General features: G+C 45.7%; 1 protein-coding gene across 2 annotated transcripts in view; it reads right to left on the bottom strand.

Moving 5' to 3' along the window:
* Positions 1-15443: 15443 nt before the first annotated feature.
* The window catches only part of LOC116986800 (diphosphoinositol polyphosphate phosphohydrolase 1), a 78843-nt gene continuing 75950 nt past the window's right edge, over positions 15444-18336 (bottom strand). For both annotated transcript variants that reach the window (XR_004415573.1, XM_033042505.1), the window contains one exon: positions 15444-17591. Coding sequence is in view for 1 of the 2 variants with exons in the window: in XM_033042505.1 (XP_032898396.1) it covers positions 17392-17591 (200 nt within the window). In the remaining variant the exon portion in view is untranslated. The remainder of the gene's footprint in view (positions 17592-18336) is intronic.

Raw genomic sequence — 18336 nt, 5'->3', positions numbered from 1 at the left:
CCTCTCTCCCCTCAGTCTCCAAACATCACCGAACGCGTTAAATCTGACATGCCTGACCGCCAACGCCTCCTGTTTCCAGTTCAAACCCCTCCCCCCCTGACACTTTCTGTTTTGAGAAAGATTGCTTCACAAACAACTAATTGTTAGAGTGGGTGAGAGAGAGAGCGAGAGAGAGCAAGGCTGATAAATGTAAACGAGGAAGCTGGAAAGATGAGGCTGACTTTGTATGTGTGTGTTTGTTTTCGTTTTAAGCAGCAGCTTGGTACAGATACAAACATTAGCCAGGCGCCTCAACCTCCCCGCAGGAAGTCCTGACTGCACAGAGGCCAAGGTCGCCAGCAAAGATTTGGTCGCCAGTCTGTGCGGACTGGAGGAGTAGTGACCGGGGTTGGAAAGGCCGGGATTACCAGCAACGAACCGGTCGGTGATCCAGGCTGATCTACCAGCAGGGAGTTGTACAGAGGATACGCCGACCAGAAGAGACCGGGTTGCTGTGAGCCAGCATGGGCCGTCTGATATTCCAGGCTGCAGGGGCAGGGGTTGCTGCATAATCCCGGTTCTGGTTGATTGCACCCCTTGACATTTCCAGGCTGCAGGGTCCGCAGTTACTGCACGCTGTGCGTGATGCTGGGCATGGGGTTGTTGCAGGCAACGCTGATGCAGCAGATCCCGGGGTTAGTGCATGCAACGCTGATGCAGCAGGTCCCGGGGTTAGTGCATGCAACGCTGATGCAGCAGGTCCAGGGGTTAGTGCATGCAACGCTGATGCAGCAGGTCCCGGGGTTAGTGCATGCAACGCTGATGCAGCAGGTCCCGGGGTCAGTGCATGCAACGCTGATGCAGCAGGTCCCGGGGTTAGTGCATGCAACGCTGATGCAGCAGGTCCCGGGGTTAGTGCATGCAACGCTGATGCAGCGCGCGCTGTCTCCGGGCTGCAGCTTTCCAGGAACTTTCCAAGAATTCCGCGTCACCTGCTCTTGTTGCCATTTGCTCCGCCGGCCAATCAGCGGCGAGCTCAACCCCGCCTTGCAATGGTTGCGTCACGCGGCGCCGCCCACACGCGGGCTCGGGCGAGGTCATGGGGACAGGGGCAGAGTTACGCCGCGCAAAGCCGAGGGGGTTGCTCTAATGGAACAATGTTATTGCAAGGATATTCAGTTTAAAAATAAGTGTGTATTGGATGCACTGTCACTGAGAGTGTATGAATAACTTTTGCATATAATTATAGACATAGTCATACAGCACGGAAACAGGCCCTTCGGCCCACTTTGTCCATGCCTACACCAGCCCGCGTTTGGCCCGTATCCCTCTAAACCTTTCCTATCCATGCATCTCTCCAAATGTATATTATATGTTGCTTCAGCGGAGGTCTTTGGCAGCTCGTTTCATACACCCACCACCCTCTGTTGCCCTCAGGTCCCTATTAAAAAAAAATCCCCTCTCATCTTAAACCTATGTTCTCTGGTTCTTGATTGCACATTTTGTTTTGTGCATATATACCCGTTTTGTATATAAAAATAACGTTTATTTTTTGAAGAAAGAAAATGTAATGGCAAAATAATTCAAGCAAAGCCCATGGAGTGAATTACTGCAACGTCTGAATGCGTTAGTGTGAGAAAAGCAAACAAGTGTTTTGAGGAAATTATATTCCCGGTTTAGAAACGAGGAACTGCAGGTGCTGGTTTACAAAAAAAAGACACAAAGTGCTGGTGTAACTAAGCGGGGTAGGCAGCATCTCTGGAGGACATGGACCCGAAATGTCACCTACCCGTGTGTAGGAAGGAACTGGAGATGCTGGTTTACCCTCAAGATAGACACAAAATGCTGGAGTAACTCAGCGGGACAGGCAGGATCTCTGGAGAGAAGATATGGGTGACGTTTCGGGCTGAGATCCTTCTTCAGATATTTTGTGTATGTCACTTATCCGTGTTCTACAGAGATGCTGCCCGACTCACTGAGTTTTACTCCAGCACTTTGTATCTTTTTACATTCCTGATTGATTCGCTTGTTTCTTGAGTGGTTAAAACATAATGTGATTAGACATTCAGAGCCAACAGTAATTATTCTATTACAGTATTTTATTTTTTGGGGGCGGGGGGGGGGATATCTTTTTTTAAATTATAAACTACGTTGACCAATTTCCTCAAATACGCTTGCATTTGCTACAGGGCGTCGGCGAACAAATTGGTCAATGCACGTGGTGCTTATGTTGACAATAGTGAAAGTAAAGCAAATACTAGAAGAAAAACGCATTGTTAAAAACGGGAGAAAGAGCCGGAGCCATTGAAGGTACTATACATAGTTTATGCCACGGAAGACTCGAAAGGCCTAGCGACTTCTACGCGATAATGTTAAATGGCGATCTCACATACGCCGCTCAGAAAATATGCAATTTTAGGCGAAAGCGGTACATTTGCTTTTAGTCTGAAGAAGGGTCTCGTCCCGAAGCGTCACCCATTCCTTATCTCCAGAGATGTACCCGGTCCCGCTAAATTACTCCAGCATTTTGTGTCTACGATTTAAACCAGTATCTACAGTTCCTGCCTCCACATTTAATATTTGTATTAGGTAGATACAAGAAACTGCAGGTGCTGGAATCTTGCGCAGAACACAAAGTGGTGAAGTAACTCAGTGGGTCAGGGCAGGCAGCATCTCTGGAGAACAGGAATAAGTGTGTATTCCTTCACCGGCTAAGCTTGTACGGGTATGTATGTCACATCACAGCACGAAGAACCAATTAAGTGTCTACAAACTTGACTTGAGAAAATGAACTATTAATCACGGTAACCACAATATGATGGATTCATAAGACTTTTTTTTAAATCTCAAAGTGGTTGGATTTGATTTTGTATTCTTACGTTTCCAATACAAGATATATTGTTTGATTCCACGGGAGAACCCCGCTGTTGTTTTGATGTTGAATTCATGAAGTACAACGCAGTCGTTGTACGCGAGACTGTGGGCCGGTGCGGAGACGAGTAATATTTGTTTTCATTGTAGGAAGCATAATTCGGATTTATATTTTGTACATATCAATTTAAAAGCGCGGCGACTGAAGGAGAGACTGCAATTGTCAGTGTCAGATCTGAAAAGATAACCTTGATCCAAGCAGAAAAACACAGGATCTGGAATTTTTAACAATGGATGAGAAAGATATAGTCAGGATGGAAATATAGTCAGAATAAACTACAGAAGCTGGAATCACGAACAAAGCACAACAGTGCTGCAGGAACTCAGCGGGTCAGGCAGCATCTGTGGAGGGAATGGACAGGCGACGTTTCGGTTCGGGGCCCTTCTTCAGCTAAGCTTGCGTGATAGAGATAGAGCCAGCGAAAACAAAACGAATCAACGTGGATCAAAACGGGTACAATCACAGCTAAAACCATTTTAAAGGCCATAACAGGACCGGGTGAACAACGCGTTAAGTGTTCGGCCTTAACGGACACTGTCGGATAAAGAGCGAGTGAATCAGACATATTGTGGCTACTGTGAATAATAATAGTTCACATTCTCAAATCGGGTTTGCAACCACTTAATTAGTGCTTCGAGTTTGAGACGGATGTGATATAATTGAATGTTGCAAATAACTAAACGCGCAGGATTATTTTACTTCCAACGCCAAATGTTGAGGGTTATTCTTCAAATCTACGGCAAAACAAATGTACACACAAACTAAATGCTGGAATCTTACATAGAAACATAAAGTTCTGGAGTAACTCAGCGGGCCAGGCAGCATCTCTCTGGAGGACACGGACAGGCGACGAATGGGGTCTGGACCCTTCAGACTGCAAAAGCGAATATATCTTTGGTAGAAACAAGGAACTGCAGAAACTAGTTTACAAAAAAAGGCACCAAGTGCTTGGGTAACTCATCATTTGCAAAAGGCAAATGTATCGGTTTTGCCCACTATAACATTTTTCCCCAAAGTATCATATAACTAAACGCCTCCCAACATTCTTCCAACATTATCGCATAAAAGCCAGTGAGCCTTTTGAGTCTGCACCAGTTTTTTTTCAAATGCACAAATACATTCGCAGGTCAACGCCTCCAGCTGGTAAACAAGGCTTGATTCAGTTTTGCCCAACAACAATTTTCAACAGAGTTATTCATTTGTAACCCTGTTAGACATTGGAAACTTTAATTTACTATTTTCCTTATTAAGGTGGAAAAACATGAAGGTGTTCTCCATTTTCACCACTCCTCTAAGACTACAGCGTCCCCCCGTGGTATCACGAAGTATCACGAAGGCTAAACAGTTCTATAATGTGTTTCATGTGTACGGCTCCTCCTAAAATACTTAACGCCCAATCATTGTGTGTGGCAGCGAAGACAAACTTATGTTTAAATACATATCCAATACCTCTAAAGGCAGGTATTTATATTACCAATCAACTCATCTAATTAGATATGTCATAGAATTAGTCATACAGCATGGAAACAGGCCCTTCAGTTCAACTTGCCCACACTGATCATCATGTCCAATCTGCACTGGTCCCACCTGACTGCATTTGGCCTATATCCCTCCAAACCTATCCTATCCATCAACCTGTCTAAATATTTCTTGAACGTTGCAATCGTGGCTATCCCTCGAGGTCGAGGATGATGGTCTACATTCTGTTGTTTTTATGGACTCTTAGGTGGCTTATGAGTGCAATCCTGGCTTTGCAGCTCACAGAACGAAGACGCCTGTGCGTGTGTTTGTTAAACGAGTACTTGATGTTGCACTCCAAGAAGCACACGGTCCTTCACAAATCAATCAACTAATTCCAATGGCAAGGGAACCAAGACAATTGGAGCTGATGGATCTGTTGCAGCCTTCATCCGCCTTCACAGCAGTTGAGTTCAAGATAACTTCGTCCACATGGTCCATCGTTGAGGTCTTGTAGGTTGGATCATTCTTAGTCTGGACCCTCATCCTCGACCTTACCGCCACGGGTGGCCCTACCAGAAGCTGGTGCTTCCGATGGCATCGCTCTCAGAATCATGGGGTCAAGCGAGCCTCTTCACCACGACAAGGTAAACGATCCGAAGAGGACGTTGCAATATTACCTGCCTCAACTACCTCCTCCGGCAGTTCGTTCCGTACACCCACCAGCCTTTGTGTGAAAATGTTACCCCTCATGTTCCTATTAGATCTATTCACCCTCACCGTAAACCAATGTCCTCTGATTCTCGTTTTCCCAACTCTGGACAAGAGACTCTGTGCGTCTATCTAGTCTGTACCTCTCATGATTTTATACACCTATATAAGATCACCCGCATCCTCCTACGCTCCAAGAAATACAGTCCTAGCCTGTTCATAGCTCTTAGGGCTAAAGGAATCAAGGGATATGGGGAAAAAGCAGGAACGGAGTACTGATTTTAGAAGATCAGCCATGATCATATTGAATGGTGGTGCTGGCTCGAAGGACCGAATGGCCTACTCCTGCACCTATTTTTCCTTATTTCTATGTTTCAATCCCCCTATAGCTCAGGCCCTTGAGTCCTGGCAACCTCCTTGTAAATCTTCTCTGCACCCTTTAACTTAAAGTGTTAGAACTTTTTCTAACTTCACGGCTAGCGCAATAATACAGAAATGATACACCCTCACCCTCTACCCCCCTCTCTATCCACCCACCCTCCCTCTCTAGGGATTGAAGAGGGAGGGTGAAGAGGAGGAGGAGGGAGTGCTGGGGGATGGGGAGAAATGAGTCGCACCTGCGCAGTTGGGAGCTATGCGTGAGTGGTGCAATCTTGCATTGGGGGAATCTTGCGTGTGTGTGTGTGTGTGTGTGTGTGTGTGTGTGTGTGTGTGTGTGTGTGCGCGTGAGTGCACAATTATTTCTTACTACATAATGAAAATTTTCTTGATGCAAAACCAAATATAAAGCTAAATGGTTGTAAATCAACTTTATGACTAATGTAGAGCAATTGAGAAAAACAGTCTATCTGTGAGGCCTGACACGAACTCTCTTTCCATAGCAGTGACCATCTTTATAGTAGGGGGATGTGACAATGGTATAATGGCAATGGGCACAAAGGTGGATAGGCAAGGAGAGGGATGTCAGTTCGCAGGTCAACCACATGTTCAAGGGAAGGCCACGGCTGGAGGCCCCGCAGCAGCTTGGGGCTTGCCTGGAAAGGGAACCGCTCATAATACCTAGAGTGTGGACTGGTCTTCGAAAATAGCGCCAAAACATGACCAAATTTGATAATTGGGGATGTGCTTAGGTATGGCGATACTTTACAGGACTGTTTCTAAGAAAGGAATTGCACTGTGTGTTTGTACTTTGCACATGCGACAATAAAAGCAACATTGAACCATTGTTATTGTCACCTTCCATAGCAGTAACTCCCTTTATTGTAGGGGAATGTTAAGAGAAGAGGCTTGGGGAAAGCCTAGAAGAATGTTGCCCAGTCATAAATCATATTTTTAATGTAATTAAAGAGGGATTTATACTACTTATAACAAGAAATTTATTTGTTGGAACAACATTTGCTGCTACTTGTTATTACATGGTTTTTGTGCATATATTCATGAAATAATGTGTTAGTTTTGGGAAAAGTCACAGAGTTCATCCTGCATGCGCACAGACCTTCCTTTGTGAATCGAGGAACAAACTTCAGTACAATGTTTTCGTTATCAAGAATCTTGTACATGCTTCCAAGCTTTAAGTTCAGAAATTTGGCTGTTGCTGTGTCCCATGCTTTTGAGGACTTTGTTGTCCCAATCCATGCAAGGGATGGCTAGTCTTTACTGGACAACTGCTAGGATTTGGAGAGCTAGCTCTAATCTTCACTCCGGCAGTCCAGGATTCAAACTCTTGCTCTCGATGAAACTCAGAAAACCTTTATCTCACTTTTGATTGCACTGGGCCTGTACTCGCCGGAGATTAGATGAATGAGGGATGGGCCTCATTGAAACATACCGAATAGTTGAATTGAATTGAATTGAATTGAATGCCTTTATTGTCATTCAGACCTTACGGTCTGAACGAAATGTCGTGCCTGCAGTCATACATACAATCATACAATAATAACAACAATAAACACAAATTAACATCCACCACAGTGAGTCCTCCAAGCACCTCACTGTGGTGGAGGCAAAAATCTTAGGGCTGCAGTCTCTTCCCTCCTCTTCTCCCTCTGCGCTGAGGCGATACCCCACCGGGCGATGGTAAATCAGTCCCGCGGATCACCGAACCCCGCAACGGGCCGGCTCAAACACCGCGGCCCGGGGTGGTCGAAGCTGCCGCCCTCCAGTCCAGCGTTCGCAGCCACTGGCCCGCAGCTGAACCCAGGACTCAGGTCACCGCCGCCAGAACGCCGTCCCAGCCACCGGAGCACCGTTCCAGCCCCGAGCCGGATCGCCCTCACGTGAGTGCCGTTCCTCCCTCGAGCTGGGCCACTCCGACGGGAGCGCCGTTCCACCCTCGGGCTGGGCCACTCCGACGGGAGTGCCGTTCCACCCTCGGGCTGGGCCACTCCGACGGGAGTGCCGTTCCTCCCTCGGGCTGGGCCACTCCGACGGGAGTGCCGTTCCTCCCTCGGGCTGGGCCACTCCGACGGGAGTGCCGTTCCACCCTCGGTCTGGGCCACTCCGACGGGAGTGCCGTTCCACCTCGGGCTGGGCCACTCCGACGGGAGTGCCACAGCCCCTCACGGGTGAGTCTCGGCCCCTCGCCAGGCCATCCTCACGGGAGCGCAGTTCCAGCCCCGAGCTGGGCCGCCCTCACGGGAGCGAACCCAGGGCGAGTCCTGACTGGCTGCCTCCGGAGTCCCGAGGTCGCCAGCTCCGCCATTAGGCCTCAAGCGCAGACGGAGGCAGAGAGGGGGGATACGACGAAAAAGTCGTATTCCCCCCAAGGGAGAGACAGCAAACCCCGTTTCAACCCCCCCCCCACATAAACACAACCTAAAAACTAAAAACACAACTAGACAAAACGAAAAAAAACAACACAAAAAAGTAAAAACAAACGGACTGCAGGCGAGCCGCAGCCGTTCCCAGCGCCGCCACTTCCGGTAGTGCTGGGTAGAGTGAATGCGGGTAGAGTTAAAGACCTGGGTAGAGTGAATATGGAGATGTTTCCATCAGTGGGACAGTCTCTAACGTACTTTTAGAAAGGAGATGAGGAGGAGGAATTTCTTTAGTCAGATGGTGATGAATCTGTGGAATTCATCGCCACACAAGGCTGTGGAGGCTTTCAGTGGATATTTTTAAGATGGAGATTGATAGATTTGTGACTAGTAGGGGTGTAATGGGTTGTGGGGAGGAGGCAGGAGAATGGGGTTGAGAGGGAAAGACAGATCAGTCATGTTTAAATGGCAGAGTAGATAAACGGAATGGCAATTCTAGTGGTGACATGCCCATCATAGCATGTAAATAAATCCTATATAAATCCATATAAATGCTAACTGCTTACTTTGATGTCACAAGCAAGTTTTCATTCAAAATCAATGTTCTACCTGATGAGATTCTTCCTCTTGCATGTCCATAACCTTTGTTAACCAGGCTGTGCATCTCTGGTGGAATCTCTTTCAAACTGTGATAAATGTCTACTGTATATTATGCAGCAGTAGTTTGAATCTCTGCCACTGTTCATCTACGGACATGTCTCTTAACCTATTTTCTCAGTCCCCCTGAGATAACTCTATCTTCTATTATTATTGCCCTTATTTAAGATGGGAAGGCTGTCGTTTTGATCTGCTCTTGTTCAACCTTAAGCTGGACCTGGAAGTTTCTCAAACTGTGGTCTCTATCTCCCAAGAGATGTACATGATCTCTTATTATTGCTTTCTCATTCCTCATGACCAAATCTAAAATAGCCTTTTCCCCATTAGGAACCATAACATACTGTTCTTCGAAGGAATCCCTGACACACAGCACAAATAATTCTTCTTTGATACTCTTAACAGTTTGGTTCATGCAATCAAAAAATCGGTTAAAATCTCCCATTAAGTAACCCAATCTCCCAAAAAATCGGTTAAAATCTCCCATTAAGTAACCTTCAGTTGCAGATGCACCAGATATTTTTCCATTTATGGTCTGCACTATTGGTGGGTCACGTTTTGGGGGGGAAAATATTACTTACAATGGTGCCATACTTCCCTTGCTATGGATGATTGACCCCAAACCAATTCTGTTATTCTGAAGAAGTGTGGCGACCCAAAAGGTAACCTTTCCATGCCCTCTTGGGATTCCGCATGACTTGCTGAGTTTAGTTTAGTTCAGAGATACAGCATGGAAATAGACCCTTCGGCCCACTGAGTCCACGCCAACCATCGATCACCCGTTCACACTAGTTCTATGTTGTTCCACTTTCTCATCCACTTGCACACTAGGTGTAATTTACTGAGGCCAATTATTCTTCAAACCCACACGTCTCAGTGCTGTGTTCGATAAATCACTGGATTCAGACAACAGTTTGTATAGGAAGGTATTTTATTACACTAGCAAACAAGGCACATAGACTCAGGTATCTGCATACGCACTCCCAAACCCTGAGTACACAACAAGGCGCGCACCCGGGTGGTGACCTGTTGTCGATCACCTGCCACCCTGTGACACGGTCCAAGGTCGGGGTTCTCTCCTCCTCTGGGAGGGCACGTGACACAGTCTTTTATTGCATTTCTCATCCATTCAGACCGTGCCATACCCCCTCCTGTGAGCCAACCATTAGCCGGTCCAATCAGGCCGTGCCACACTTAGCCTGTTGTGCACATCGTTGCCGCACTACTTGCGGTAGGAGGCGTATGTGGTCTGCCCAGCTACCGCAGTGTTTTGCTCAGCAAACCCAGACATAACTGTAGATTAACCCTTTATCAATTCATGCCATTTATAACCTTCACTAAACATATGTGCATGCCACCCTTTACATGGTATTACGGTACTACACAAAGACTCTCTCTCTCTCTCTCGGGCATTCTAGTCAGTAAAACCAGACGCAAGCAGCTGGCTGTTGGAATGTTCCTGTGTACTTAATTGAATAAACTTGGATTTCACCATGAGTGTGTTTTTCTTATGTGCTGTCGATAAACATGGTGTCAGAAGTGGGATTAGAACCCACGCCTCCAAAAGAGACTGCGAACTGAACACAGTAAGAAGTCAGCCAAAACATACATTCTTGTTTTCCCGATTCTGTGGCTCCAGACAGTGATCCCATGACAATGCCCAGTATCAACAACACCAAGGTTGCTGCTAAGATAGACACGGGGCGAGATGTAATGTGATCTTGCTGGCAGATTTCCAAAGATTTCACAACAACGAAACTGTTCTGAAAACAAACTCAAAGTTACATCTATTTGGTGGGCGGGAATTCCAACCAGTTAGCACGGTTACACTACAATGCCATCTGGCGTCTCAAGTTTACAACTTGGAATTTTTTAATCATAAAAGGGGAAGTGATGCAATCTGGGCAATGATGCATGCCGGAATAAGAACCTAGTTTTCTTCGGCCAAACTGTTTCAGGTGTCGACCTCTCAAAGTCCTACCCAACAACTACTCGAACAATACAAAGACCTTTTTGACAATCAGCTGGGCAAGCTTCCCACAAAATACAGCATTGTAACCGACAAGGAAGTTATACGTCGTTCGTTCTCCTCACAAAATCTCGCAAGCAATGAAGGATTGCGTCAAAGCTGAATTAGAGAGAATGAAATCACTGGGTGTGATAGCCCCTGTCAACGACCCCTCCTCCTGGGTCTCCACCATGGTTGCAGCAATCAAGAAGAACAAAGACAAAATAAGGATCTGCATCAACCCTAAGGATTTAAATACTGCCATCAAACAGCCACACCACCCGATGCGGATGGTGGAAGTAGTTGCTGCCAACCTAGGTAAAGCCACATTCTTTTCTGTCCTAGAGGCACAAAACTAATTTTGGCAAATGCCACTAGACCATGCATCCTCCATGTTGACCACATTCGCGTTGCCCTTCGGACGCTACTGATTTTTACGAATGCCATTTGGCATCAATTCAGCCAGTGAGGTTTTCCAGCGTACTATGGAACAACTCTTATCGCTGATAGCTGCCCATGTTACATAATCGTGGATGGCATCCAGGTCACCGGGCGCAATGCACAGGAACATGACTCAAACCTGAAACAGGTCCTGAATCGTGCCAGGGAGGTAAATCTCAAACTCAACCCTCTCCAGTGCAGGTATCGGGTCGACGAAGTGACTTATGTGGGCCACGTGTTGACCAACAACGGACTTAAGCCAGACCCATCTAAAACCATTGCCATCAACGAAATGCCAGCACCTACGGACGTGACTGCTCTACAACGATTCTTAGGCATGGTAAACTACCTTGGAAAATTCATCCCAAACTTCAGCGAGCTATCAGCCTAGCTGCGACAACTGACCCACAAGGATACCCATTGGTCCTGCCACCAACACCAGCAATGGGCATTTGAAACCCTCAAACAACTAATGTCTTGCACTCCAACCCTCGCATACTTTGATGCCAAATTAAAGGTCACCTGCGATGCCTCCCAATATGGACTGGGCACTGCTTGCCTACAGGACAACGGAAATGGCTCCAGACCAGTTGCTTATGCCTCCCGTGCCATGACTGACACTGAACAGCGCTATGCTCAAATCGAAAAGGAGCTATTCGCAGTAACCTTTGCCTGCAAGAAATTCAAGGACTTTATCTTTGGCAACCCGATCACGGTCGAAACCGATCACCAGCCCGATCTGTATCCTCGGTAAGCCAATCCACACGGCACCAGCGCGCTTACAACGCATGATGATGGAACTACAGAGATATGACATCAGACTAACCTACAAACGTGGTAAGGACATGCACTTAGCTGGCACCCTCTCACGGGCACCTCGCCCAACCTTCGAAAAACACCTGTCTGATGATGAGCACGAGGTCCCTTTCCCTTCTGCGTATTATGCCTCCTGGTATGTAGGGCATCAACGAAGTTCCTCCACTCCTGTCTGTTCTGGGCTAGCTTCTGGACACTACCCCAGGTCATGGGAGGAATGGCGCTCCCGTCAGAGTGGCCCAGCCCAAGGGAGGAACGGAACTCCCGTCGGAGTGGCCCAGCCCGAGGGAGGAATGGCGCTCCCGTCGGAGTGGCCCAGCCCGAGGGAGGAACGGAACTCCCGTCGGAGCGGCCCAGCTCGAGGGAGGAACGGCACTCACGTGAGGGCGATCCAGCTCGGGGCTGGAACGGTGCTCCGGTGGCTGGGACGGCGTTCTGGCGGCTATGACCTGAGTCCGGGGTTGAGCCGCGGGCCAGCGGCTGCGTCCGTTGGACTGGAGGGCGGCAGCTTCGACCACCCCGGGCCGCGGTGTTTGAGCTGGCCCGTTTGCGAGGTTCGGTGAGCCGCGGGTCTGTTTGTACCATCGCCCGGTGGGGAATCGCCTCAGTGCAGAGGGAGAAGAGGAGGGAAGAGACTGCAGCCCTAAGATTTTTGCCTCCACCACAGTGAGGAGGTGCTTGGAGGACTCACTGTGGTGGTGTTAATTTGTGTTTATTGTTGTTATTATTGTATGATTGTATGTATGGCTGCAGGCACGAAATTTCGTTCAGACCGTAAGGTCTGAATGACAATAAAGGCATTCAATTCAACGTCCAGTAGTGTTGGTTCCTTCAGTTGCTGTTTCCATAACATATTTGTTTTACGAGACAGGGTTGTTAGCCCTGTGCTCAACCTCCAACCTGGATGACCAGTGGATCGCTTTGTCTCGCCTCTACCCTTAGACCTGTCCAGCATGGGAGACCCTAACAGGAGACGAATTTCCCGCTGGCAAAGCTCTAGGGGGTCACTGAGACACACAAGTTCCCCGACCACAAGGTTGCAATCCAACGGGGAGATGAGCATGAGGGGTACACGGTTATGATGATCTCCTGCCTCCCATCTGCCGGTTTAGACATCCTAGTGTTACAAACCGCTGCAGTCGAAACACTACAATCGTTGGCCAGTCATCCGCCGCGGCTGGCCAGACAAACGGCACCACCTGCCACAAGCTGTCCGCACATTTTTCCTGTCTGTGATGAACTGGTCATTCAGGACGGCGTGATAATGAAAGGACCCAAGGCGGTCATCCCGACGTCCCTTCACAGCAAGTACTCCGACCTTGTCCATGGGGGCCATCCCGCTACAGAAATAACCCTTCAACATTCAAAAGGAATGCTGTTATGGCCAGACATGGCTAAACTACATTCTAGAGAATGTTGCTGTCTGCCCGATTTGCAATAGCTTGACCCCGCACCAACAGAAACAACCACTCCTTTCCCACCCCACGCCGGACTTACCCTGGTCCATAGTGGCAGCCGACATCTTCGAGCGGCACAGCCAACAATACCTGGTTTTAGTTGATTCCTACTCAGGATAGTTTGAAATCGACCTGCTCAGTAGCCCGACCTCAGCCATAGTCATTCAGAAACGAACTCGCCACTTCTCTGTCCACGGAGCGCCCCCCTAAAGCTGCTCTCAGACAATGGACCTCAGTTCTCCAGTCAGCTCTTCAGGAATTTCATAAAAAACTGGGACTTTCACCACATCACCAGCAGCCCCGAGTACCCGTAGTCCAACGGCCTGGCTGAACGCGTGGTAAAAAGGACAAAAGAACTAATGGAACGCTCACACAGGGCCGGCTCTGTTTACCTTGACTTACTCAACCTTCGGAACATCGTCCACGACCCTCTCATTGGTATCTTCAGCCGTACAGCTCGTGTCACGGCGAACCCGCTCCACTCTGCCTATGGCCAAGCAACCACTAGAACCACAGGTTAGTGCACAGTCAGTTATCCAATCCCTGCTCCAACGCCGCCGCAACATACAAAGAAAATACTACGATAAATGCTACGATAATTCGCTTCAACCGCCCAACAAGGGACAGGTTGTCCGTTTGCGATCACTCCGAGGTTACGACTGCCTCGGAGTCATTCTGGGGTCCACCGCAGAACCACGCTCGTACTTGGTCAGTATTGAATACAGAATTTATCGGCGAACCCGCCAACACCTCCTTCCGGTTAATTAACCAGCACCTCCATGTCCTTACCTGGACCAGCCTGCCGGTCTTACCTCACGCTCCACGAATGCTGCTCCCGCGATTCCTCTGCCGGTGCCATCCCTGCCTTCCCGGTGCCCCAATCTTCACCGGTGTCTTCTCCTCCGCGTTCACCTGTTAAGGGACTTGCTTCCCCAGCGAAGGATGAGGTGTCTGCTGGAGATTATTATCGTACATGTGCAGGACGTGGCTGCAAGCCAAACCTGCTAATTGGAAAATTTACTAGCTATACCTGAACTGCACATGACCCGTTTAGTTTGATGTGCTCTCATATGCAGTAAAATAATAAATGCCGCACCTTATACTGGTGTTTTATATTTTCTCCATTAACCACTATATATATGCTTTACTTCTTTAAGAGGAAGGATGTAGATTAACCCTTATTAATTCATGCCATTTATAACCTTCACCACACATATGTGCATGCCACCCTGTATATGGTATTACGGTACTACACAAAGACTCTCTCGCTCGGGCACACTAGTCAGTAAAGCCAGACGCAAGCAGCTGGTTGTTCCTGTGTACTTAATGGAATAAAGTTGGATTTCACCATGAGTGTGTTTTTCTTATGGGCCGCCGATAAACAATAATCAGAATTGTTTGAGATATTTGAACATCTTCGAAAACATCTACTTGTTTTTGAAGAATTCATTATGCTGTAAGCTGACAACACTTTTGCTGACATGGTCTGTTTGACCCTTACACTACACTCAAGGGTAGTGAGAATGTGGGAGGACACCACAGCACCCAAAAGAAATCACTCACGATCGGAAGGAAAACATGCAAACTCCACATGGAAGGCGCCAGAGGTCAAGATAGCTCTCTGGCGCAGTGAGGCAACTGCTCAATCAGCTGCATCATTGTGACACCACCGCTCTGATACCTTTCTTGATTAACACTACCCCACCTCCTTTCTCTTTCAGTCAGTTTTGGAACATATAACCTGGAATATTATAGAGTCATCGAGCTAAACAGCATGGAAATATTCCATTCGTCCCAACTTATCCATGCTGACCAAGTTGCCGAACTGAATGCCCAAGAACTGCAGATGCTGGAATCTTGAGCAAACTACAAAGTGATGGAATGTATCCACCTACCACTTGCCAAGGTTTGTCGTGCCCCATCTCTGTTTTCTTCATTCCTCCGCCAACCCCACTTAAAATAGTCTGAAAGGACTCGATCAAAATTGTCATCTGTCGTGAGCGGTATAATGTAATATTTCATAATTTAGAGCCTGATATATTATCAAGTGTGGAATTTAATAACTAACATTATTATGCTTCTTTAAAATAAGCTCGAGCTTTACTTACACAAGCAGCTTTGTGTAGGACATCATATCCTCAATATAAAATAATGATTAATATAAAGCAATAATAATATAAAGCAATAACGCACATTAAAATTTAAGAAAAAAAATCCAGTCAACAATTGGCTTTCTGAAATACTGGTGAGTTTTATTCGTTGGCACAGGTTTATTACAATCTTCAATCTCTTGCCTCACATGTGTATCATCACACTCAAATCAGGTAAAACAACAAGACATTTCCAGTGACACTCTCTCCGGGTGAAGTATAAAGGTTGCATTAAAATATGAAGGACAGGATAACATGCCCTATGTTCTTACAAATACAGGCTATTGTAAAAGCCAGCACTTATCCCTTCCATCTAAGGCTTTACAGGAAAGCACCAAAAATGACACATTTATGTACAGTGCATTAATTGCAGGTAAAAGCTGAAAACATTAAGTGGTCATAATCAACTGATTCCATTGGTTTCTTCACTTTTTTTTACATATTAACAAGATTTTCATATTTGCTCGTCAGAAGTATAATTCACTATTCAATTTTACTTTGACTGAAACTTAATTTCTCACATTTTCAGGTTGTACTTAAGCAGAATAAAGCAGTTGATGACACCTGTCACTTTTAAAGAACACTAGAGAATAGGGCAATGCTTCTCTGAAAACTCATTCATGCATGCTACTCCACTTTGTTTAAATCCTCACCATTGACTGAGGATTGGGTTACTTTGTCACCCTGTGTAAAAAGGTTTTAAACTTTCAAATCTTCTTTCAACATGTTAAAAGAATGCGATTGGGAAAGGATGCAAAAAAGTAATGAATGCATATTTACACCGCTCTGAATCTGGGGCAGATGATAGGACAAGCCTAACTTTGACCCACGAGTCTTTCTTAAAAGAAAGCAGCCCATCCAAAATTGACAAGTGGATATTTTCTCCAGCAATGTACCTTTCTCGTATGTGCCTACAAGATACAAACAGTTTAAGTCACCACACTGTACACCAGGATAACATTCTATGATAATCTTTAAGAAATTCTGGGTTTCTATATTCATGACTTAAATATAAAACCTAAAAGAAATCAAATTTTAAAGTGATCAATATAGAGCACTTATTTCAAAAGAAACAGGACTACATTTCTCAGAGAAAAAAAAATTACCTTGCTTATATTTTAAAAAGAGAAATGTAGGGCAATTTGTTCTGCATTTGTCAAAAGTAGGAACTTGAAGACAAAGTCAATCGGTTTAAGTGCTTAAGCAGTATACAGTGTCATTTTTAAATTGCAAGAATAACAAAAACAATCAAAAAATTCAAAACACCAAATTCTCAAGTTTGTTTATATCTTGAATTACCTGCAAAGAGCATCCTTTAACTCCAGTGTAGAACAATGAGAACAGCACAGATCAGGAGAAAGAGTCAAAGATACAAATGTATTCTGCAAAATTGAATATAATTCAATGCTCCACAGATGACAAGACCCAATATGCATGGCTTGAAGTAGTTGTACATAAGTAAAAATGTTTTAAAGGCCTTATTCAACAACTTGTGTACAAGTTAACAAAGGTATTATGCGTGTCTTGTAGGTTATTCCACAAAGTATTACAAGTCAGTGATCAACTGTTTCTTTGCCTTTTTTTTCCGTAAACAGCAGTGGTGCATGTGATAAGCCAGCCAAAAATTTACAAAAGCTGTATACAAAAAGTTGCAGAGAACTAGAATTGGCATCCAAATATCCCTAGGTTGAAATCCAAGCCACCTTACAATTAAGAATTCCAAAGGAAAATACCAGGGAGACAATTGGATGCAACACTGGTACCTTAATTTCACAATTCTATCAAAAATATACAATATCTAACAAAAAAACCTTACTAGTTATGGCTTTGATCTTCAGCACTATATTATACATCACAATATAAAGTATTGTTATCAACATTGCACAGGTCTTCATGCAAAATTTATTTATACATATACAATGTATAGTAGCAATCAAACCAGATCAAACATTCTTTCACTGAACACCTTTCAAGTCCATGCCTTTGGGGCTTGATGGAGATGAGTCAATTACTGTGAAGCTCTTCTCAGTCATCTAATACTGGATACTGAACTTTGATTGGCAACAGCATATGTTGAGGCCTTATCTTCAGATAACGTTGCAACAACAGGAGTTCCATTATTTGCCAAATAGCCTTGTTTGAAGGTTTCAAAGTATGAGGCCTGTACAGGTTTATGACACTGAAGAACTTTAATGGCATCATCTATTTTAAACCATTCCCTTTTTCTCCCTAAACGAAAGGAGAAATATTAAGTATGCACAGTTTAGAATTTTTACTGCAAAGACAGTAGAGGGATAAAGTTTTTAGAAGTTACAGTTTATGCATTTATAATTAAGGATCCCCACCATTCAGGCCGTGCTCACATCTCATTGCTACCATCAGACAGGAGGTACAGCAGTCCCACACTACCATCTTCAGGATCAGCAACTTTCCCGCAACTATCATAATCTCGAACTGATTTGCAACTTGCATGGCCGTGGACTTGGTCTCGAATTGTGTTTTGCACGTGGGTCTTTCTTTGCACCAAACTTTTTTCCTTTTCATTTTCTTGCAGAATTTATAATTTCTGTACAATATAACTTTTGTAATGTCTGAGTTTATGTATTTGTGGTGCTTCTGTAAGATTTTCCATTGTACCTGTACCTCTCTCGTTCAAGGGCTAGGCCGGCTCTGGCCAATTCAACCCGCCAATTGGCGCGGAAGTACCGATGAAGTCAAGATCAGCCACCTCACCCGGCCTAGACACCATATTTTCTGGTTTATTTCTGGGAGAGAGGGAAGGGCAGGGGGGGGGGGGGTCGATCGAGATTGAGTGCACTCTTGGAATTTTGTCCGGATTAAAGAAAGCATCGCACCAGCAGTTCTGGAAAAATCGGTGGTGGACCTGTATGACAATAAACTTGACACCATTACCTATTTAGGCATAAATGGACGAATGTCCAATTGTTCAGCTGTTGTATTCATATCTGACCTT

The sequence above is a fragment of the Amblyraja radiata genome, chromosome 24, assembly GCF_010909765.2.
Source record: "Amblyraja radiata isolate CabotCenter1 chromosome 24, sAmbRad1.1.pri, whole genome shotgun sequence".
NCBI classification, from domain to species: Eukaryota; Metazoa; Chordata; class Chondrichthyes; order Rajiformes; family Rajidae; genus Amblyraja; species Amblyraja radiata.
Note: the sequence above shows the minus strand (reverse complement) of the source record. Positions and strands in the feature narration are given on the sequence as shown.